Source organism: Symphalangus syndactylus, chromosome 11, assembly GCF_028878055.3.
Source record: "Symphalangus syndactylus isolate Jambi chromosome 11, NHGRI_mSymSyn1-v2.1_pri, whole genome shotgun sequence".
Taxonomy (NCBI): Eukaryota; Metazoa; Chordata; class Mammalia; order Primates; family Hylobatidae; genus Symphalangus; species Symphalangus syndactylus.
Window position 1 is genome coordinate 106322238 of NC_072433.2, and position 24651 is coordinate 106346888.

The following is a 24651-nucleotide window of genomic DNA, read 5'->3' on the forward strand; positions in this document are numbered from 1 at the left end:
TGTTCTTCCTACTTGCCTTGAGAATTCCCAAACCTTCTTAAACCCAACTCTTTGTCCTATTCTGTGCCTGCACTCAAGCAGCTGAACATGTTTGGAGGAAAAGCACAAACCCTGGAGCTTGCCTCACTTTAAATTTATTAGCACAAATCCCAAATTAACATAAAACTACCCTGCAGTCATAATAAATTGCTCTATAGCAAATTTGTTTTTTCATTTTCATTTTCATCCTTTTTCCCCGTTTCCTCAAACTTCCAGTATTTGTTTCCCACTCCCCACAGATCAATATATTTGCTGTCAAAATAAGTGCAGTCAGCAGTGATTTAGCCTAACCTGCCCATCATCATCTAATTTCTGCTGTGTATGCAGATATTTTCTTCTGCCTCCTCTAACAGTGAGTGAACTGTCACCCTTTTATTCAAGGCCAGAGCTTTCACTTGTACACAGATCTTATCTGCTTTCACCTACCCAAGGACTTGTCTTCAGTTCTTAATAACCGAAGCCCATCTCCCTCTCTCCTTGTCAATAAATGTTTACCTCTCTCAAATTATTCTGATTAACATGAGCAAATATATTTTAATGTTTTCCCTTAAAAAAATACTCCATTTCTCTAGTCTCCTATGTAGCAAAATTCACTTAGAGTTGCCTATAAAGTCATTCAAGATTTAAACAGTAATGTTGAAACACCATTAACAAACCAACCAGCTTAAGAAATAAAACATTATCAATTCAGTTGTCTGTGTGATGCTTTCCCAGTGGACTCGCCTTCTTATTCACCAGATACCACATTCTCTCTAGTTTAGTTATTATCTCCAGGCCACTCCACTGAGACTGTCCTAGACACAGTCACCATTGACTTCCAGTGTACTAAATTTAGTAGTCAGTTATCTATCTTCATATGATGCAACTTCTTAATAATCATTTGGTAGTGTTGACCCACAGTATTTTTCTAAAATTGTTTCCTCACTTACTTTCCATAATATCAAACTCTTGTCTTTCTTATGTTAGCTAATTGGTAACTACTGAATTGTCCTTTTTCCCATCCTTGAAATATTGGTTCCCCCAGAATTCAGTTCTCTAACTTTTTATCTTTCCTATCTTTACTCTCTCCTTGGATTATCTTACGCTTTAAATATTAATATAATCTGTATGCTGACAACTCTCAAATCTCTCTAGTCCCAACTAATTTCCCGAACTCCAGACATTGCCTGCTCCGAACCTACTCCCCACTGTTTCCTTCACTTCTGTCCATCTCAGTAAATGGTACCTTTACTCATGCACCTGTCAGGCCTGACAACTAGGATTCATCCTTTTTCTTTCCTTCTTTTATTCACACTATGATTACAGTCCATTAACAAAATGTATCCCAATTCCAGCCACTTATCACTATCACCATTCCTACTACCCTAATCCAACTATCCTACTATCCTAATCCCACTATGATCTCTCACTTCAGCTACTGTAGTCACCTTTTAACTGGTTTTCTGATAGTCATTCTCAAACCCTTTATGTTTTATCTCACAATAGCCTGACTTTTCAAAATCTACCAGTGGTTTCTCTGCCTTAGAACAGGATTTGAACTCTTTATTATGTCTTTTAAGGCCCTGCAAGAGCTGCACCTCTACCTTTATCTCCAATCTTACCTTCTGCCACTTATGGTCATTCACAAATTTAATTTAAGACTTCTGAGATACCACTATTTCTTTGACCCACCCCCATGACATTCTGATTATGTATCTGACATGGGGTTCAGAGTATTTGTATTTTAAAAAAAATCACCTCAGTTGATTCTTATTCCGGTTATCTTGACACCACCTTATTGAGAAACAATGTTTTTAGTAAATAATGAGGACAGGAATGTATTCCTACATAGAGAAAGGTTTTTTGAAGTTCACACCTGCAGAAGCTTTCTTCCCATATATGTAAAGTTTGAAAAAGCTCCCCTGGTGAAACTGGTATGATCCCCCATCCAACCGTTACCAGCAAGTGGCACATCCCTCTATTCCATGGAGCCATCATCTTTCTCTGTCGCCAATTTCTTCAAATCCTGAGAATGAACATTTAGTATACTTTAGATACCAGGCAGATTGGTGGGTAAGTTGGAATTTTGTCATAAAATTATGGAATTTGACTTGTACATCATTAACAGATGATCAGCCTTTTGTAGTCAGAGCTGAGACCTTCCTTAGAAGACAGGTTGATCCTCAAGTCAGCCAGAATGTTCAGCGAATACTGAAATTCTTCCTAAGCAAATTATACTTTAGGATACATTTGACTCTTTATATCTGGCGACTGATTTTTGTTTGTTTGTGTAGGGGTATTTTGGTTTGATTATCTTGTAAGTCTCTTTGAACTTTCCAATTGAACAGTCATCTTAATTGCCTTTATTTTATTTATTTTTTTGAGACAGAGTCTTGCTCTGTTGCCTGGGCTGGAGTACAATGGCTTGATCTTGGCTTACTGCAGTCTCTGCCTCCTGGGTTCAAGCAATTCTCGTGCCTCAGCCACTCAAGTAGCTGGGATTACCGACGCGCACCGTCACGCCTGGCTAATTTTTGTATTTTTAGTAAAGGCAGGGTTTCTCCATGTTGGCCACTCCAGACCTCAAGTGATCCACTCACCTCAGCCTCTCAAAGTGCTGGGATTACAGGCGTGAGCCACCACACCTGACCTTAGTTGCTATTTTGAAAACACTGCGTATTCTGATCAGTTCTATGGTCAATGGCCAGGCATTGGTGATATGTGTATCAAAATTTTGAAGTAAGTAAATTTATTGTATGCTGATTTCAGATAATTTATGCATTTCACAGTAAGTTGGTAAACCTAATTCATTTTAAAAGTTTGAAAGTTAGAATGGCTGGGCGTGGTGGCTCACGCCCATAATCCCAGCATTTGGGAGGCCAAGGCGGCCAAATCACCTGAAGTCTGGAGTTCGAGACCAGCCTGGCCAAAATGGTGAAACCCTGTCTCTACTAAAAATACAAAAGTTAGCGCGGTGTGGTGGCAGGCGCCTGTAATCCCAGCTACTTGGGAGTCTGAGGCAGGAGAATCACTTCAACCTGGGAGGCAGAGGTTGCAGTGAGCTAAGACTGTGGGCCACTGCCCTCCAGCCTGGGTGACAAGAGCATCCGTCTCAAAAAAAAAAAAAAAAAGCAGGATAGTATGAAATAATGTCCTATATTAGGCAACATTTCAACTCTTTAATTGCCTCCTCTTTTCAGCTTATTTTAGTAAGTGTTGATTTTATATAGTATTCTTTTCTAAGTCCAAAGATGTATATACTTTGTCTGGAGTAAGCAGAAGGTCAAATATATGTCCCTCATCTAAAGTACTTAGAATGGTGGTTTATTTAGCTACTAAAATGATTACTCACTTGGGCGAGTTACATTGCCTTTCAGGATTTCAGGTTTCTCTATAAATCAAAGGTTAACTACAGCCATCTGGCCAAATCTCACCTGCTTCTATGTAGTCCATGAGCTGAGAATTTTTAAAGGGTTTGGAAAAAATGCAACAGTGACCCTTTGTGGTCTGCAAAACCTAAAATATTGACTATCTGACCTTTTAAATTTTTTAAAATAATACTAAAGAATTATAATGCTAAGAAACTTGGTAAATACATTTTGCTTTAATAATTAGAATGTGTTGATCCTTTAAAGTTAATTAACTGTATCTCGGGAGGATAGCCACTTAATGAAGTTGTATGTTGTATCAGCTGTTTTTTTATGTGTAAAAAAGCAAGTTGGAAGAAATTTAACTTTCCCTTGTCAAATTTTGTTTTAGGGATAATTAGCATATACAATAATACCTTTAGAATTGAAATATCTAGTTTCTTAAAATAATTTATGCAAGTACTAATTTATAGATTGGCATATATTATTAGTTCTATTACTAAAATCAGTGCATTTTTGTATTTTGTTTCCTTTTATTTAGATAGAAGCAGATTTGGGATATCCTGGAGGTAAAGCAAGAATTATTCATAAGGAATCTGATATCATTACTGCGTTTGCTGTTAATAAGGTAAGTACTTAGACATTCTTTTGTTTATTAAGTATTTATAGTTGGATAATATCTTCGGTTTTATCAGTTTATCCAGTATTTCTTTCCCAAAGCTGCTTCCAGTTCCTTAAATTGCAATCTGGATACTTTTTTAATTTTATAAAATGATATTATTTGATAATGTGATTTTGTTATTATATGATTTTGGAGATACAGCTGATAAAATACATAATGTTTTATTACTATGCAGAGAGAAGTACCAAATATATAGAAATCACTTTAGAATTTATACAATGTAGTATAGTAGTTAACCCACAGAAAAAGTTTTTTATATTCCTTATGAACATGTCAAATGTGGTTCTGAGTATTTGGTAAGATTTAAGCTTATATGTGACTCAAATTCTCCCTGTTTGATTTATACCTCCAATAGTTGCCCAAAGTGTGTATTTTCTTAGTATTTCCTAAATTTCTACTTAACATCCTCCTTAGATGTCTGTATGCTCCTCACAGAAGAGGTGGCCTTAGGTACTATAGTCCGAGATTGAAATCTGTCTTAATCATTTTCCCCTTCTATCTCCCCTAATTGCCTTACTGTATAGTTCCTAATGACTTCTAGTTATTCTTTTGTTTTCCTTCCGTTAACTTAAGGGATATGTGTATCTTCTTTTTATGTATTCATAGAAGATACCTAAAGGAGATATTGTATACATATATATAAAATGTTCATATCTTCCTAATTTTAAAATAATTGTTAAATGTTATGTAGATACATGCCCTGTAATATATACAGGGAAGTGTGATATACAGGGAAATTACCCATTTAGTAATCCTTTCACCAGCTGGTTTTCTATCTTTCTGTGCTATGTGTGTCTTCTCTGAATTCTTCTGGACAGTATCTTTGTTTTTCTGTGTCCTTCACTTCATTTCCTTGTTAAGACACTGTTGAGCAATGACTGGCTAAGGGGCTGATTCCAGATTTGCCTGCTTCAGACAGTTCTGTTGTCAAAGAAACAGTTCTGTTTGAAACAGGCAAATCTGGAATCAACCCCTTAGCCAGTTGTAATATCTATATAACATGATATTATATATACATGTCAAATACAAAATTATTGGCCAGGTGTGGTTGTTCACACCTGTCATCCCAACACTTTGGGAGGCCAAGGCAGTAGGATCACTAGAGGCCAGGAGTTTGATACCAGCCTGGCAACATTGTGAGACCCTGTCTCTACAAAAAAAAATTATTATCTATACCTGCATTACCTGCTCTTTCTTGAAGAAAATGTGATTTAAAATATTCTGTGCTATAAAAGAAACTAGTTGTTTTCTTCTTGAGGGTTTATCTATAAGTACTGGTAATGAATAGTTATTCACATATATAAAGTCTACAGGTTACTGTCTATGAATATGCCTGTTTAATTTTTATTTCCCCAGATTTGCTATTTTTATTTATTTTATTTTATTTTATTTTGCTATATTTTATTTTATTTTGAGACAGAGTCTCGCTCTGTCGCCCAGGCTGGAATGCAGTGGCGCGATCTTGGCTTACTGCAACCTCCGCCTCCCGGGTTCAAGTGATTCTCCTGCCTCAGCCTCCCAAGTAGCTGGGACTACAGGTGTGCGCCACTACACCCAGCTAATTTTTGTATTTTTAGTAGAGACGGGGTTTCACCATGTTGGTTGGCCAGGATGGTCTCGATCTCTTTACCTTGTGATCCGCCTGCCTCAGCCTCCCAAAGTGCTGGGATTACAGGCGTGAGCCACTGCGCCCAGCTGATTTGCTATTTTTAATACCCTTACTAAATTTGCAGCTGAGAAATAATACCTTTTGCTTTAAGTTGCATTTTTTTAAATGCCATTGAGATTTTTTTGCCATTTGTTTAGTTGGGAAGTACCTGTTCGAAAACTATGAAGGGTCTCAGATTTTACCTTAAGTTAAAACTAACAGTTAGCTTTTTGTTTCTGTTAGTTGCCACAGAAACAGTTCTGTTTGAGGCAGGCAGTGGATTGTTTAAACAGTCCATTTAATTGATCCATTAAACAGTTTAGTGGATGCTGTTAGAAGACATATGACTCTTGGATCAGAGACAAAGGACAGTTTATGTCTAACAGCAAAAGCAATAACCAGAAAATCAGCACTTTACACTGGTTACCTGAGCCACAATTTCCAGAGAATGACGGGAAGAGGGCCAGATGACACCTACCTTACCTACACACATAGTAGGTTATATTACAGGAGAGGGTCACTGAGTTTAGGGAACCCAAATTTTTTATAATAGATAGTAAGCATACTTGCCCTTTGCTCTGGAGGGAGAGACGATAGTTATACAAACATCCTGGCAATTATACTGCAGAAAAAAGGGCAGACATGACTCACTTATAAAACGTGCAGAATTTGGGATACCCATGGAGAATTACCACCCAGTAATCTAACTATATCATTTTTTAATTTATTTCTAAGGTCTCAGTTTTTTCTTAATAGAATCTAACATAGCAGTAATGATAATCCTATTTTCTCTTTGCTCCTGTTTTCTGTTTCAAAGATACACATTTAATTAATTTATTTATTTATTGAGACAGGGTCTCATGCCTGGTGCCCAGTGCTGTGGAGCAATGTCAGCTCACTGCAGCCTCGACCTCCTGGGCTCAAGCAATCCTTCCACCTCATTCTCCCAAGTAGCTGGGACTACAGGTGCATGCCACCATGCCCAACTAATTTTTGTATTTTTTGTAGAGAGAGTGTTTTGCCTGTTGCCCAGGCTAGTCTCGAACTCCTGAGCTCAAGCTATCTGCCTGCTTCAGCCTCCTAAAGTGCTAGAGTTATAGACGTGAGCCACCGCCCCCAGCCAAGATGTACATTTTTGATTCGTAGGCATTTAAAATTTCATGTCATTTAACCTTAGCAACTTTTCATTTGTGATCTTTTTCTGGCATACTTCTCCCACTATATTTCTGCCCCTACACCTTTTTTCTGTGACCCTTTCCCACTTTTTCTTTTTTTTTTTTTTTTTTTTTTTTTGCCTAAGATTGAAAAGCTTTAGGAGAAAGTTGTTTTATTTAAATAATTAATAATTATGTTTTTAGTTTGGAGTTCCTTATTGCCCTCACCTTTCTGTACCCTACAGGTTCCTATCTTTTTCAGTATCTTCCTCCACATTTCTGAATTGTGCAAACCTTAGAGCGATCATAGCATTCTAGCAGTCTAGAAAGACAGTACTGGGAGAGGAAATAAAATGCTGCATGTATTGCCATTTATACTGGCTTTCTATTGGATGTACTTTTCCTAGAACCTAAACATATCTCCAAACTGAAGCTTATTATTTCACTAAAAGTAAGAATGCTGTATATCCTGTACGTTAGTTATTACTGCTAGAGGTTATTTTAAAACTACCATTTTCAAAAGCAGCTCATATACTATCTCTTTTGCCTATTTCTTTTAAAATTACCGTTTGACTTATTTTTCAGGCAAATAGAAACTGCATAGCAATCGCTTCCAGTCATGATGTTCAAGAACTGGATGTTTCTGGAATTCTGGCCACACAGGTCTACACTTGGGTAGATGATGATATAGAAGTGGAAACCAAAGGGTACCTTCATACTTTGTTTTTATTTAGTAATGTTGCAATATGAGTGACTATATTTACTGAACTAAAACTTTCAAAAGATTCTTTAAAGCAATTTATAAATTGTAAGCAGAGTAGAAGCTGATGTGCTAAATGAGGGGTGGCAAGAGCTTTAAATAAGGGAATTGAGAGAAGAGTAAGTGAAGGGAGCAGAAATTCTTCAGGTATGAGGTCATTGTGTGTGAGTTACAAATAAGAGCTGAAGAAAATTAATTTTAAAGGGAACTATAAATTCAAATTTTAGACCTTTCAAGTGTAAAAAGGAAAGAAATGATGAGTTGTTTTTATTCTGGTTGACATTCCTTTATAGATCAGAAGATTTCTTGGTTATACATGCTCGTGATGATTTAACAGCTGTTCAAGGTACAACTCCATATACACATAGCAATCCTGGCACTCCAATCAACATGCCATGGCTTGGTAGTACACAGACTGGCAGAGGAGCATCTGTGGTATGTAAAGTTAAAAATAAATTTAAGTTATATGTACCTTATTTTTCCCTCTACGTTAATGGATAAAGGATGATTTAAAACATTTTTCTTAATTCCTAAAGTTTTAGTAAGTCTTACATGTTGGAAATTGTAAATTTTGATAATGAAGAATAGTATGTTTTCATTTGAAAGGGTAATAATAAGTTGTTTTAAAAATATACTTTGCTTGAAAACCAAAGAGCTATATTTTAATTAAGAATTATTTGAAACATGGTTCAGATCAGGCTTCAGCAAGCTATTCCCCATAGATCAAATACTACCCATGACCTGTTTTTATGTAGCTAATATGCTAAGAATGGTGTATACATTTTAGTGAAATGGTGTATACATTGTTTTCTCAGTGGCTGAAAAAACAAACAGTATTTTTTGGCACATGAAAATTACATGAAACTTGATTTCAGTGTCTTTTTATAAATAAAGTTTTATAGGAACACAGCCATAGTCATTTGTTTCTATTTTGTCTGTGGATGCCTTCACACTACAGTGGCACAATTGAGTATATGCAACAGAAAGTAAATGCCCATAAAGCCAAAACACTTGGTATCCAGTCCTTTATTAAAAAAAAGGTTTGCTAACTTCTTGTCTAGGTATCTTTTAATGGATATCAATTAATAACTATATCCATATTAAGTATCACTTTTTAAAATTTCAGGACAAATATTCTTTTTTTTTAAGAAAAACAATTAAATTTTTTAAGTTAAGCAAAAAGCAATATAATGATGAACTGAAACATAATTTTTCTGTAGTGATGGAGGATCTGTTTTAGCCCTGGTTACCTAGAGATGTGATTCATATTTGTACTTCCAAGAGTTTCCTTTATTATTACTTAGGGTATAGGAACTAATGAACAGATTTGAAGAAGCAAAGAAAGGTGGTAGGGTTTTTCAGAATTTCGTTAAGTCCTGTAGAATACTTTCCTTGGCCAAAAAAAAAATTATTTTTCGTTACTTAGTATGAGTAATTGTTCAAGTAAAAGCTCAGTTATCTTTAATAATACCTTGTAATATTTTGTACCTAATGTGGTTCCTTTATAGTTGATATAACCTTATAATTTGCAGTATCTGTTGTAGTTGTTATTTGCTCGTACTTAAACATTCTTCAGATGAAGCTTGAGATCCAGAAAAGTCTAGTGGATCAACTTATGTCACTTTGTTAAATGTATGGTAGAGCTTGTTTTAAAGCCTTCCGTTCTCCTTAGTTCAGTGATTTCAAGTAGCAGTGTTTTAAGGATTAAAATGAACTTGAAAAGCAATCTAGTAATTATTCAAATGAAATGACTTGCTCAGTAGTGGTTAAATTATTTTTCCAGCTGACAGATATGTTGCAATTCATTGGTAAAACTTACTGATATTATATTCTTTTAAAGGAGAACTCAAAGGGAATATATGCCAAAGAAGTGAATAGGACTAATAGGCACTTTTTTGAATTCCAGCCTCAGAGATTACAATATAGTTCTTCCTGTAACATGTTTCTTGTTAGTCTCTTCCTCCTTCTATTCTTTACACAGCAGCAGCCAGTTACTCTTTTCTAAAACATCATTCAGATTATCACTCACTTTCTAAAAAATTTCAGATTTCCCAGTACAACTTTTAAATAACAAGTCATTAATAGGGCCCTACAAAATTTAACCGTCTGTCATCTCATCTCCCTTTATTCTACATCTGATTCTCTTTGCTCTAGTTACACTGGCTTCTTTCTGTCTCTTGAACGTATTAAGCTCATGGTTATGTCAGGAGCCCTTGCCTTTCCTTCTGCGTAAAATGCTCTATCCCTCTGTTTTACCATTCACATCTCAACTCAAATCCCCCCAGATTTCCCTGGCTTCCCTAATTAAGGCATTTGCCCCTAACCACTCTACCCCCAGTCACCTTATATTTTATCATCTTTATTATCCCTTGCACTTACCAGTTATTGAAATTATTCGTTATTTAGTTGTCTTTTTTTTTTTTGAGATAGAGTCTTGCTCTGTTGCCCAGTCCACAGTGCAGTGGTGCAATATTGGCTCACTGCAATCTCCACCCCCACCAGGTTCAAGCAATTCTCCTGCCTCAGCCTCCGTAGTAGCTGGGATTACAGGCATGCACTACCATGCCCGGCTAACTTTTGTAATTTTAATAGAGATGAGGTTTTGCCATGTTGGCCAGGCTGGTCTTGAACTCTTGGCCACAGGTGATGCACCCGCCTTGGCCTCCGAAAATGCTGGGATTACAGGCATGAGCCACCGTGCCCTGCCTTAAGTTGTCTTTTTTATATGCCCTGGAATCTAAGCTCTTCGAGAGCTTGGGTTCTGCCTGCCTTGCAGATTGATGATTTCTAACTAGAATGGTATTGGACATATAGTAGGTGTTCAGAAAAATGTGTTTATACTCCAAAGCATTGTAATACAGAAATCTACCATAGGCGTAACACTAAGGATTGAATTTTCTTCCTACCTAAATCTTAGAAGGACATCTTTTTATTTCGAGTAACTGATTTGTTAACATAAGGGTTGGGATTGCCTCACTCTACCCTCAACAAAAAGACACCAGTAGAATAAGGTTGTTCTTTTTTACATAGATCTTCTAAAGTAATGATTTTACATATTTTGCATATGCTTTCAGAAACTTTTTTAAACCTGTGTTTGTGTATTTTTTTACTCATGGTTCTCCTTTGAATATTACAAAAAGGAGACAAAAGCAAGAATAGGAACCTTCAGGCATTTCTTTAATTAAGAAGAACATGGAATTTAAATATGCAGTTTACTAAACAGAAGTCATATGCAGCAGGTTTTTATTTTTTCTAGAGAATTGATAAAATATTTTCTTAATCCTTTCAATTTATCAAATGATAAAAACTAATAGCAAAAAAAAAAATCATTATGACCAGCTTCTGCTGTTTTGGAGTATAACTGCATCCATATATGTGTTTCAGTTTTTTTTATCCCTCATCTCTTCGCTAGCCTAGTCTCTGTTCTCCCTACCAACTCCCCACCTTCTCCACAACTGTAGGCTAATTGAACCATTTAAAATCCAAAAGAATAACAATAACAAAACCTACGTGAGAATGATGCTACAAATTTAAGATAACATATATTTGTAGTTATGATGCTATATAAATCGGAAATGTTCTATAAATTTTTCCTTTAATTTTATGTATTTGTTTTACTCCTATTTGACAGGCTACTTAAATTATTCAAAGCATTACTTTAAAATGAGTAAATACATAGTTCCAAACTATCTGTTTTTAAATTTATTTAATTTTCTCTTCTTTTATTTTCTCATGCTCCTGTCTTTTAAACTTAGGCTATTCAGGATTATTACTGAATAATAAATTTAATGGGATCAGAAAAGAATTGACAAGAAAGGAGGGAAGACTAAATTCTTCAGAGGAATTTATTTTTAGATCCTAGTCAGTAATGCCCAAAATATATGTGCAAATATAAGAGCTGCACTATTAAATTTCTGTTATCATGTTTAGTATTTTTAGCACCCATAATGATAGTTATGAACTCATGTAAAAATAAATAAATGAATGTTATTTGAATTTCCTGTCACAATTTAAATGTTTAATCCTTTTTATTATGGCTATAAAATAATTTTTCTATTTTACCAGATGATTAAGAAAGCCATTAATAATGTTAGAAGAATGACTTCTCATCCAACTCTTCCTTACTGTAAGTTGAATAATAATTAACAATTGTCCTTTCTTATTCTTAAATCTATTTTTGGTAATTTTATTATAAGAAATATATGGGAACCTTTTTGTTTTAATTGAAAGCATTTATTTGACTTTTTTTCTAGAGAATATTTGCCAGTAAATCTTGATTTCAAAACTGGGTAAAAATACAAAAAGATATTTCCGTAAAAGAGAAGGCTGATTTAATGAAGTAAATTTTTTGACATTTTGACTACCAATCAAAATTTGCGACTACCAATACACAAAATTTGTGTATTTCTAAGTTAACACATTTTATCTTTGAACATTTCTGGATTTCTTTGATCGTGCTAAATTATAGTGAATAATTATTTTAATAATGGAACCACTGCCAACCTTTACTACATAAGCCACAACCATACCTCAATTATTTATTACCTTATTATACTCAGTTTGTATTTTATTACTTTTTTTCAGTTGGTCTTTTGTGAGACACATTAATAGTAAACATAGGAAATTATTATTAGTAAGTTTTTATATTCTAAGGCAGAATATATTTGTTATCAGTTAATCTTCCTAGGAACCTTAAAAGTTTCTCTTCCTTCAACCAAGAACTTAATTAATGGGGAATTTATTGGAGGTATTGAATCTGGTGGGTTGGAATCAATACTCATACTGGTGTGTGAGTATTCCAAGTTTTTTAATATTTTTTTAAGTTAGGCCCTTCGTCAAGTTGTCCTACTACATATAACAAGAATAATGCATGTTAATTAGTGGGTATTCATGTCCCCCCAGTTTAATAGCCTATTAAAAACTTTAGAAACTTTTTTCTTGGGAGATATTCTGATAAAATGCAGTTAACAAAATCAATATTCTTTTCTGCTTCATTTATGATAAATGCTCAAATAACCTATTATCAAAGTTGTATACTCTGTACAAAACAAGGCTCCAGAGAACCATATATGTAAAATGAAGAGAATAACATCTGTTACTTATGCTAAAGGTATAAAATAATATAAAAAATTTGTCTGTTTTCACTACATCAAATTCATTCATCGCTAGAAGTGTGTATTTTTTACCCACAAGTTTAATGTCAAGTGAGAACTAAAAAACAGTCATGAAGCCTATAGTGTACGGAGTCAAGATGTGTTTTATACATAAAATTTAAATAGTATTATTCCACATCAAGAAATACTTGATATTGCTTAAAACTACCCTATTCTATGCAGTCTGGTTTGGAAGTTTTCTGAGATACTGAAGGGACCTCATTTTTCTCTCAATCCCATACCATGTGTCCTGGCAAGTGTAAATATCCTATACCTCAAGCCCATAAACTTAAAGAGGCCACGCTCAAAGCTTCAAAGGTAATTGATGGACCTATTGTCAGAGGTGTTAGGTAGCGTCAGTTACTGCTGTCTTGAGAGATAAATACTTTCTGGGTTTAGAGAGCTGCTATAGCTAGCAGATAAGACACCTGAAAAATTAAAAGCTAATTTAATTACTGGATTTTTTTTCCAGTATATCTTTTCATGTCACAAACAAGTCCCACAGGTAGTAATTTAGTTTGGTAACAAACACTTTTCGTGTTGTGAAAATGTTATGAGACAGGATTTTTAAAAATATTAGTCTGAAGTTCAGATACCTCAAGATAGCTGTTTTCTTTCCTTGGAGTAGATCTTTTGAAAAATTCTTAAAGAACTTTTTAGAAGTTAGCCTAGTACATTTCATAATTTTCTGAGTAGAAAACACACTGTTTGTCTACGCTGTCATGTACACTTCTGATACCAGTTGTGTTGGCTTTTGTCCACCCCAAGCCATTCTCCACCTCTCCAGGTACTGCCTGGGTGCCTTATAATTTGGTTTAATTATGACAGTCTACCTGGAGTCAGAATCATATCCTACAGGTTAAGGGCTCAGTCCAACAAAACTGCTCCTTACTTCAGACACCACTCACAGGTTATCAGTTGTCACCTACACATCTGACATACTGGCTATAAATCAGGGTGCCCACAGCTCCCTCCTTGGGTTTGATTAATTCGTTACACTGATTCACAGAACTCAGGGAAAATGCTTTACTTACATTTATCAGTTTATTATAAAAGATAATCATAAAAGAAACAGATGAAAAGTACATAGAATGAGGTCTGTAAGACTCCTAAGCAGAGGAGCTTCTGTCCCCTTGCAGTTAGGGTGCACTACAAACCTGGCACATGGATGTGTTCACCAGCCAAGAAGCTCATCAAATCTCCTTGTTTAAGAGTTTTTATAGAACTTAATCTCCAGCTCCCTTTCCCACCATTTTCTGGAGGTTGGTGAGTGGAACTGAAAGTTTCAATGCTTTAGGCTATCGATGGGACCCCATCTAAGTCACTGCATTAGCATAAATTCAGGTGCTCTTCCATGGGTTTTAGTAGCTGTATGCCAGGATCCAGGGACAAAGACCAAATATGTATTTTATGTCAAACTGGGTCATTTTTTTTTCCCTTCTAAAATGTTTAATGTGGTTTCCCTTTTTAATTTTTTTCCCCTTCTAAAATGTTTAATGTGTTTTCCCTTTTTAATAAGTATTTGTTGAAATCCTACCCTTGATAGGTTCTATATAAGCCTAGCTGAGTAAAAGTGAAGTCTGCTCTGCTGGAGCATTAATAAGGAATCTCAGATAAGACTTTTAAAAACCTCTTGAGGCTCAGAAGCCAAGCCAAGGACTTGCCATCTGACTTCACCTGCAGTCTTATAGATTTGGGTGAATTCCTCTTTTCTTGAGGTCCTCAGAAAATCCTGGGGTTCCTTTGTCTGCCAGGAAATGATAGTCTTTACTCTTCTGTAAGGCAACCATGTAAGGGACTATATATGTACAGTACCAGGCCAGTTTTTCTGTTTTTTGGTTTTTTTTCAAGGTGTCATATTTGCTCTGTCAGCCTTTGGTTCCTTAAAACTGTCTGGTTCATATCTGATTCTGTGCATAGTCTCCAATATGATATATGAGTCAAAGCCTTGGTAATATGACCGATGTTTCCAATTATGTCCTGCTGTAAGAAGGACAGGTTCTTTTTGCTTTTACTCCTGGCAAGCTGTAAAGAACAGATTCTTATTGAACTTATGCAAATAACTATATTGCCATGAAAATAAGAATACTCACTAATAGCTTCCAAATTCTGGAGGGATCAGGTAGGGAGAAAAAGTAATTGTTTTATCTTTGTTCACGAAGGCATACTTTGCCAAATTTCCATAAACTATTGAATAGCTTAAGAGAAAAGAAAAAAGTTTTCTTAAATCTGGAAAACAAAATATTAAAGAACTAGCAATGTTTCAAAACCGTAATCCTTAAAAAACCGTAGATTTTCTTCAATAAGTTATTCAGCCTCTCATACTTAATTCTTGTTCGGCTTAATCTTGGTTAGCAGTTTAATGAATTTATAAGTTTTTTCCCTTAGAGTTCTGGAAGTTCTTACACTGTCCAGTGATAGGATCTAAATGTTATCAGAAACCAGTACCTTTCAGAGTCTTTTCTATGAATCTCCTTAAAGACAGAGCACTTTAGGATTATAGTTACTTGCAAACACTTTCAGTGAAGATCAGGAGAAACAATAACCATCTGTCAGTGACAAAAGACTTAACATGGCCATGGCTAAAGATCAATTCATTATCATAATGCACGATTGACAAGTAAATTTGATTGCTTCTGTAGCATACAATATTTTAACAAAATAACTGAAAGTATGGCTGATAACATTATACAAGGACACATCAGATTTTTAGAAACTTCGTGCCATTTCTGGAATACTTATTTAATAGTATATACCCATACAAATATAAGAAGGTATCACCTTTATTTGACAATGCTTCCCATGCAATTTAACATACCAGTTAAGCCTAATTAGTTTTAACAAAGCCTAATTATTTTAACATTCTTCTTTTTAGAGGGAGCGAGAACAAATTTTTTTTTAGATATTCCAAGGGCCCTTTGGAAACTCGCAAAGTTAGAGTGAGGTCAAAAGTACTTCATTTATAATGTATTTTTGGGAAATTTGTCAAAAATATCAAACAGTTTAAAACACTTGATTATAATAAGGTTACTGTGGAAAAATATTTAACCAGAGTGATAATTAAAAGACTTCAAAGGCAAATACAGAAAGTTATGTTGTTGTTGAAAAATCCTTAGCTATTTTAATGTTGTAGAAAAAAACCTTATATTTTAATATTGAAATAGAGCTAATTTAATAATAATGTTAATATTAACATTAGGTCTTAGGTAATCAAAGACCTAAAAAGACATGAAGCACAGGAAATTATCTTGATAAAACAAAATCTCAATTTTGTAGTCTGATTGCTTAAAAGGTAAAGGAAAACCTTTCACAATCTCTTGTCAAGAGAAAACCAACACTCCAGTAAAACTTTGCACCAATGTGCTTCTGATATTAAGACTCATTCTTTTAATAACATATGTAAGTACACACATATTAGCCAGCTTGGCCACACATAAAATTATTTTTCCAAATTCCTCTTACACAAACCCTGTATAGCATTCTTGTATCCATGCATATTTTGTTTTGTACTCTTCCTCTTTCCCAATATGGAACAGTCTGCTTTAGGACAAAAATTATTCTTTTTCCCATAAGAAAAACATCCTTCATACCTCATAGCTTCACATTCCAAAAACATCCTACTTTCCTGACATACAAAATTATTTATCTATTTTCAGTAGTTTTAATTACATATATTGATTAGAATTCTTAACTGTTAGTGATGTTAGTTTCTAGTGAAAACTAGGTAATAAGCAGTTGTGCACTGTCAGTCACGCCAGCATTCTATAGACTAGCAAATCTATATCTTTCATAATTTACAGAAGCATGTTCTTTTTCGTAGTATAGTTTTTCAAAGTGTCGCAGGACACCTTTACTAACAGACCCAAATATCTTTATTCTTCTGCAATAAGAAGCCAAAAGTAGATAAGCTTATGTTTAGCAATTAATGTTTTAGTATTTTATGTAATTTGGAAGTGATCTGGATATTCAATTAATATCCGTCATTTAATTTAACTTGATGAAATACTAAGGGTATAAGTTGTCAAAGGGATTTGGAAAACTGTTTTGAAGTAGACATAACACCAGACAAGGCCAGCCATCAAGTTAGTTATTATTTATTTTTTGCTGACAAATTTTGTAACAAAGATAACATGAGTGTATTTGACTGGTAAGCCTAAGTAAAATAAAAGTTGTATATCACATTATATTTAGTGCTGGCAACTCTAAGGATATGCCTGCTTTAATTAAACCAACAAACTTAAATTACCTTTCATTTACCAAAGATTATCCCACATCAGATGAACTTGAAAAACATTTGGGTCTGTTTCTATCTTTCTAAAAGTTTAAGGAATACTTAATTTATATAAGTGCTTATTTTAAGCCCATTATATATAATTATTAAAAATTAATTTTGACAATACCATCTGGTGATGGAAAAAATTACATATATTTAACATATATAAAGTCATACACAAACATACAGGCAGAAGCAGATTCTATAGTTTCCTTCTAAATTTTAGTGATCTGCCAGATATAAAATATCAAACTCAGTCATTTATAAAAAGGATATCTGGGCCGGGCACAGTGGCTCACGCCTGTAATCCCAGCACTTTGGGAGGCCAAGGCGGGGAGATCACAAGGTCAGGAGATTGATACCAACCTGGCTAACATGGTAAAACCCCACCTTTACTAAAAATACAAAAAATTAGCTGGGCGTGGTGGCACGCACCTGTAGTCCCATCTCCTCAGGAGGCTGAGGCAGGAGAATCACTTGAACCCAGGAGGCGGAGGTTACAGTGAGCCGAGATCGCACCATTGCACTCCAGCCTGGGCAACAGAAGGAGACTCTGTCTCATAAATAAATAAATAGGATATCTGGATCCAAATTGTGTTTCTGAAAATGGGACAAGATTACCCACCCAGATTGCTAAAACTTTACTAGTATTTGTTGAAGACTTTTAAGATTTCTCATTTGTCTTTTGTAAAGACTCTTTTAGAGAGACAATTTGCAATTCATTTAGTCTTCTAGTAGCCTCTGCATACCAATCAAAAAATGTCTCCCACTGTTTGTGAAGCATTAGAGAGTCCCTTTTATTTAGTGCTTCCTGTAGATGGACAATTTTGTGTAAATTAAAAACTTCCCTGTTGGCCGGGCGCGGTGGCTCACGCTTGTAATCCCAGCACTTTGGGAGGCCGAGGTGGGCGGATCACGAGGTCAGGAGATCGAGACCACGGTGAAACCCCGTCTCTACTAAAAATACAAAAAAAAATTAGCCGGGCGTGGTGGCGGTCACCTGTAGTCCCAGCTACTCGGAGAGGCTGAGGCAGGAGAATGGCGTGAACCCGGGAGGTGGAGCTTGCAGTGAGCCGAGATTGCGCCACTGCACTCCAGCCTGGGTGACAGAGCGAGACTCCGTCTCAAAAAAAAAAAAAAAAAACTTCTCTGTTGTGGCCACCATAATTCTAAATTGTCTTTGGTAAATATACTAATTTCTCTAGGAAAGCACAGGTTCTGGGTCCATAATGTTTATACATAAAATTAGCTGGAGTTCCAGTTGGAGGAGTTTTTGAATTCCTTAAATTCAGGTGAACCCATGATTTCTTGTCCTTCCAAAATCTTATCTACGTGAGGCCTCTGACTGGACCCAATCCAGTCAGGTTCAGTCTGACTTCTAGACCTGATCTGGATGAAAAATGCTTAAAGGATAAAAGTTGCACGTTTCAGGTCAAGTGGTAACCTTCAAATGCACAGTGAGAAACAGTAAGCACAAGGGGCCTACCAGGAGGTACCTATGCCTGGTTACTTGTTGCTCCTGGAGGTCATCATCAGGGGGTCTCCTTCATGTTCCTCTGCTGAGAACTCTTAAAACATAGGTACATTAAGAATTTAATGAGTTTATTTGAGCATTCAGCTCAAATTCATGAAATGGGCAACACCAGACCAGAAGCCGTCAAGGCTTCACTGAGGTGGCATGAGGGGAAAACTTTTATAAGGTGTTCAAGGAAGCAAAACAAAGACAGTATTTGATTGGTTAAGTGAAAAGTCCTTAGTTAGAGGTTAGTTGGGGGTTTCTAATTGGAAGTTAATTGGTGGTTTTTGATTGGTTAAGCTTAAGCTTCATTTTACTGTTTACATTGAATTGAGTTTTGATTTGCTCATATAGGCATGCAAGGCCCTGGAGCAGTCTTAGCCTAATAGCCTCCCTATTAATTTCTTTTTTTTTTTTCTTTTTTTTTTTTTTTTTAAGAGACAGGGCCCAGGCAGGAGTTTTATGGCTACTTACAGCACAATCAAGGCACACTACAGCTTTGAACTCCTGGGCTCAAGTGATTCTTCTGCCTCATTCTCCTGAGTAGCTAGGACTATAGGCGTGTGCCACCAAACCCAGCTCTTAATTTTTTAACATCATAAAAAATAATAGAAAAGTTGAGCGATTTTAGTGCAACCACCCCAATTTATTTTTCTGATTAAGCTATGCAAGTGCATTGGGGGAAGGGGAGTAGAGCCAGTCAAATACCTAGTCTCAAAAAACTCTATCTACCCTCCTACCGCTGCCCAATGGTAAAACATTTCAAACCAATTTAAGTTCATTTATTTTAAATATTTGATAAAGAATGAGGGAAACTTGACTGATATGTGACTAGCAAGTGCTAGATGTTTTATATAAATGTAATTTTTTTACTACCTCCATACCACGTTAATATTGATAATTATACTCTATAAGTTGAGTGTTATATGTTAAGCCTATTTCTGAGTGCCTTATATATGTGATCTCATTTTCTACTCACAACTGCCCAGTGACTTATATATCATTAGTCCCTTTTTACAGGAAGGAAATAGTCTCAGAGAGATTAAGTAAATTTCCTACTATAACACAAATAATAAATGGCAAAGTGAAGAATTAATAGTCATTTATCTTATTCATATTTCTCAGTGAAACAACAAGTCTGGTGCAGTGACACGTGCCTATAAATCCCAGCCTCTTAGAGGCTGAAGTGGAAGGATCACTTGAGGCCAAGAGTTAAAGACCAGACTAGGCAACACTGCAAGAACCTGTCTCTAAAAAAAAAAAAAAAAATTAACTACAAAATAAAAAAAAACAGATAATATATATTTGAGATATTAGGCCAATCAGGATAACTTTTAGAACTGATTTTTTTCTTTAGCATGGCATTTAAAACCTTCTTTAATCTGATTTTTTTCAAAGAAAAATGTATATACATCTAAACAATAGTATGATAAGGATTGATTCTAATCTAAGAATTTGTTGTAATGAGTAATAAATAATTTATTATAAAAAATAAAAGGCTGTTAAGACATCATTGAGATAACTTTAAAGGGAAATAAAATTTATGGAGCTATAATCTAAATGCTCCTATCGTATTTGAGGATGTGTTCTTAGTCAAATGAAAGTGTATTGTATAACTATTTTTATGATGAAGAGTATTCAACTGAAATTTCATACAAAGGTAAATTTATATAAGTTGATTTAGATGTTTCTGTCATAAAGATTTTCACAAAGGATTAAGAAATAACTTTTCTCAAAGATTCTTGAAATAAATATGCAATTTTTGCCCTCTTGTAATGCAGATCTGACAGGAGCTCAAGATGGAAGTGTCAGAATGTTTGAATGGGGCCATTCTCAAGAAATAACCTGTTTTCGATCTGGTGGCAATTCAAGAGTTACAAGAATGAGATTTAACTATCAGGGAAATAAGGTATTATATAAAAATGTAAATGTTAAAAAATTTATTGTGTTGGAGGTTCATAAATATCACTAGTTTGGGTTTCTGAAAAGAACAGCTCAGTGGGTAGTAGTAAAGTATTGATCTATATAGATTTTTTAAAATTCTTCTCAAAGAACACTTAACTTCACTTGTTCTTCCTAGAAGTATGTTATATAGGTGTCCATTAAAACTCATTTAAGTGATTCTTAATGACCAAATGATTATAAGTTCACCTTATATTACACACTTTTTATTACTAAATGCTCCTACTCTCTTTATCCCTTGGAACCTACTCAACGTGTGATCCAGCAGCAAGTAACATCTAGAGCTTATTATAAATGCATATTATTGTTCCTTCTCCAAATGTACTGAATCACCATCTGCATTTTAACCCAATATTGTTGTGATTTGTACAAATATTAAAGTTTTTTAAGAGGCACGCTCCAGAACAGAACATCAGCAAACTACATCCTAGCCACCTGTTTTATAAATAAAGTTTTGTTGGACCACAGTTACCCCCATTGATTATTTTTCTTTGGCTACATCCTACTACAGCAGCATAGTTCAGGAGGACAAAGACCTTATAGCTGGCAAAGTAAAATATTTATTATATGGCCACCTAAGAAAAAGTTTGCCAGACCTGTTCTGGAGCATCCTTTACTGTCTTCACTTCTCATAATCCTTTGTTCAAACTGCACCCCCCCTTTTATGTTAGACAGCAATCTTTTATTGAACAGTACTGCTCCTTGTGAAGCAGGGCTAGTTCAGAGGCAGTGCACCCACAGCCAGCCCAAACTGCCTCTTTTTGCTCCTAATATCTTATTAGCCCTTTACAAAATAATTAAAGGGTAAATCAATCTTCTTTTTGTCTTCAGAGCCATGCTGCACTAAAAATTACTCTCACAGACTCTAATGGTTCACCTTGCCTTTTCTTTCCCCTTAGCCTCCCTCACACGTTAAATTCTCCTCACACATTCCTTTTATCGTTGTATGCTGCAACGTCTTTTGTCTACCATGTTTGTCACATGGCTCTATTTTCATTTCACAAAAGTCGATATAGTTTTATGTAGTTGTGAAACAAAATTTTGAGAGCTTGTTTCTTAATACTAATTAGCAACATTCTTAGCCCCTTAGTGGGTAATTAAGGGAACTTAGTACAGATGCCTGTATAATTGTACTGTAATTTGAGTTGTATTCTCTATCAATGTGCTTTTTGTGGTCATGCATTTCAACTTTGGATGTCAGTTTTATATTGCTCCTAACTAATCTCTATACCTGAACCCTTATCTCTCTAATGCATCTTGCCAACAGTATTATATAACAAAAAACGTAGCTATATGATTACAATATAGGTGACATCACATTATTATTTTTTTCAAGAACCCTTCAAGGCTCCTCATGTCAACTTCTTTAACAAGTGTTTAAGACCTTCTATAATGTGACTTTATTTTTCGGCGTTAACACTCACTACTGCCTTCTGCATAGGCTATTTTAAGGCACGAAAAACTGCTTGTCTTTGCCTGCCCAAGTATCTTTGACAGGCAGTCAACTTACTATTCATTCACCTTAGCCTTGATGAAGTCTAATAGCACAGCCCCTAAGCATGCTATCTCTTCTAGTAGGGAAGTCTCTTAAGGTAAATGGAAGAGATGACCCACACTGTATCACAGTAATTCTGATGAATTTGATATTCAATTATGATTAGAAATACACTATCAAAAGCCAGTGAATATTTCAGAAAAACTAAGTGTCTGGAAAGGGGTATTAAGCAGAATAAATAATAAATAACCTATGAGGACTAATTCCTCAGATATTCAAGAATATATTACATTTATAAAACAAGAACACTCTAGCATTAAACAAGGACAGTAGGAAAACAGAGTTATTGGAAATTAAAAATACAATTCCCAAAAATGTGGTCAGTGGGGGAACTACTTATTAGAAAAGCTGACCAGGAGAATGGAAATAGTTGAAAATCAGGTTTGTTGCTGGGAAGCACAAATTAAGAAATTATCCCATGATGATGATAATTTAGGAAATATTTTAGAAGAAAAAAATGGAGGAAAAACAATATTCAAAGGAATAATAGATATTTCCCCAAAGCAAAGAATAGAATATTGTAAGAGAAAGGGCCTACCAAGTATTGAGAAACAACACCTACCTGAACACATCCTGTTTGTGTTAACTTTTGGTTTTTAGAGTTAAAGAGAGAATCCTATAAGGTTCTAAAAAGGAGTGAGAATGAAAAAGGTTACTTACAACCCACATCCCACCCTGCCACTAAATGTCGTTGGCCTATTACAAATAGATAGGAGAACAATATCCACAGAATTCTGATGGACAAGGAATGGGAACTGAGTCAATGTGCATCCAAACTATCATTCAGATTTGCTAGCAAAATAAACATGTTTTTAGGTATACAGAGACCACACATTCCATGTGTATACCCTTTCTGAAGAACATACCTAGATCTGCTCCAGAAAACGTAAGATAAACTAGAAAAAGGAATAGACCTGGGAAGATATTAACAAATATAAAAACAATAGGTTAATATTCATAATACTCATATCAGTCAAGTTTTTTAAAAGACAAATAGTAGAGAAATAGATAAAAGATATTAATAGTCAGTTTACCAAGAAACTATGCCTGGCCAATAGCCTCCTACCCTCACTAATAATTGAAGAAATGCAAATAAATTGAGACTTATTCTTGTCTGCATAAAATTAACAAGTGTTTTAAATTTTAAAAATACCCCATGTTAACTAAAGTATATGAAAAATAACTATCAATTTATATTACCATGTAAAATTTAATTTTGGCATAGTCTATTAATTTTAAGTGATGCTCTTTAACAAAACTTTCCCATTTCTAGATGTCTATCCTACATAATTATGCAAAGGTATATGTATATATAGGAATGTTCAAAGCAGCCTTTTTTATATTACAGAAAATTGAAAACGATATGGGGAAAGTTTTAAATTATAATACCACTGTACAGTGTAATACTACACACAGCACAAGAATGAGCTAAATTTATGTGTAATTACCTGGGAAAGATAGCTATAATAAATCAAAAATGTAGTTGTGGCTCAAATGGAGGTGGCTCAAAGGAATATTATTATGATCCCAATTTTTTAAATGCTATATTGTGAATTTTTGGATTTTCATAGAAACAAATCTGAGGCCGGGCGCGGTGGCTCAAGCCTGTAATCCCAGCACTTTGGGAGGCCGAGGCGGGCGGATCACGAGGTCAGGAGATCGAGACCATCCTGGCTAACACGGTGAAACCCCGTCTCTACTAAAAAAAAAAAAATACAAAAAATTAGCCGGGCGTGTTGGCGGGCGCCTGTAGTCCCAGCTACTCAGGAGGCTGAGGCAGGAGAATGGCGTGAACCCGGGAGGCAGAGCTTGCAGTGAGCCGAGATTGCGCCACTGCACTCCAGCCTGGGGGACAGAGCAAGACTCCGTCTCAAAAAAAAAAAAAAAAAAAAAAACAAGAAACAAATCTGAAAGGAAACATATCAAATTGTTAATAGATGTTAGATCTAGAGGCAGAGGAGGGTAGGAGTCCAAAGCAGACATTTGTTTTATTTTATATACTTTATAATAAGCTGCATTATTTTTATAATCAAAGGAAAAAATTTTAGCTGTCATACTCATCCTTCAAGATCTGTATCACATACCTCCTTTAGTGGATTATGTTGACATCTTACCAGTCAGACTTGCCCTGAGCTCCCATAGCAGAATTATTTTACTTTGATAATCCTTATATCATTGTACTTTGTACTCTTGTTCATGTGTTTTCCTTATTGTTTGTTTCTGAAAATCCTTATTTTGTCTTTTTGGAAATGAACAGTCTTCTTTCTTATATGTGATAAAGTTCTGTCATATAGCATAATCGGTTAATCCAGTATCCTGTTTTTGTAATACTTACAGAGAATATATAGACTATGCTAGAGGCTACTGTAATAAAATGGGTGTCTGATGTTTGTTCTCTTTATGTTCACCCTGGGATTTTTAAAGTAGTAGCTGAATGTTTTTCTGAAATAGATCCAGGTATAGGTGAAGTGAAAAATCAAATGACATTCAATCAAATGTTTACGAGTCAAAATATGGATGTCACACTGAGGGTGAGGATAAATATATGCTTTTATATTTATA

The 24651-nt window shown here is 35.0% G+C and overlaps 1 protein-coding gene across 8 annotated transcripts in view; it reads left to right on the top strand.

Annotated features, from left to right (window-relative positions):
- DMXL1 (Dmx like 1) overlaps positions 1-24651 on the top strand; it is a 185086-nt gene that overhangs the window by 148170 nt on the left and 12265 nt on the right. For all 8 annotated transcript variants that reach the window (XM_055298757.2, XM_055298758.2, XM_055298759.2 and 5 more), the window contains 5 exons: positions 3928-4014; positions 7456-7577; positions 7924-8065; positions 11696-11756; positions 20354-20481. In XM_055298757.2, the coding sequence (XP_055154732.1) occupies positions 3928-4014; positions 7456-7577; positions 7924-8065; positions 11696-11756; positions 20354-20481 (540 nt within the window). The remainder of the gene's footprint in view (positions 1-3927; positions 4015-7455; positions 7578-7923; positions 8066-11695; positions 11757-20353; positions 20482-24651) is intronic.